The sequence below is a fragment of the Penaeus monodon genome, chromosome 24 (genome assembly GCF_015228065.2).
Source record: "Penaeus monodon isolate SGIC_2016 chromosome 24, NSTDA_Pmon_1, whole genome shotgun sequence".
Lineage (NCBI taxonomy): Eukaryota > Metazoa > Arthropoda > Malacostraca > Decapoda > Penaeidae > Penaeus > Penaeus monodon.
In genome coordinates this window covers 9,401,309-9,401,635 of record NC_051409.1, presented here as the reverse complement: position 1 = coordinate 9,401,635, position 327 = coordinate 9,401,309, and the positions used below count along the sequence as shown (strand labels likewise).

Below are 327 nucleotides of genomic sequence, written 5' to 3'. Positions count from 1 at the left end.
TTTTGTGTACCTCGCAAAACCCACAATACGCGTAACAATGAATCTATTCAAAAATTTCTTCGTTCTTTTCAGACTCCAAAGATGGCCTTCCAGAACCTAGGAACCGTCCCCAACAAGACGGTACTTGACAGGTACATGAGACTGGAACTCCCCGAGGACAAATGCCAGGCCATGTACGTGTGGGTGGACGGCAGCGGGGAGAACCTACGCTCCAAGACCCGTACCCTTAACTTCATTCCCAAGGCCCCTGAGGGTGAGTGTTGAGAGGGGCGCTGGTAGAGAGGTTGGGTCAATAGGGAAGGGGGTCGAGTCCTCGTTTTCTTCAGA

The 327-nt window shown here is 51.7% G+C and overlaps 1 protein-coding gene across 1 annotated transcript in view; it reads left to right on the top strand.

Moving 5' to 3' along the window:
- The window catches only part of LOC119588543 (glutamine synthetase-like), a 6,759-nt gene that overhangs the window by 4,907 nt on the left and 1,525 nt on the right, over positions 1-327 (top strand). The window contains exon 2 of the mRNA XM_037937183.1: positions 73-253. Within this exon, the coding sequence (XP_037793111.1) occupies positions 82-253 (172 nt within the window). The 5' untranslated portion in view covers positions 73-81. The remainder of the gene's footprint in view (positions 1-72; positions 254-327) is intronic.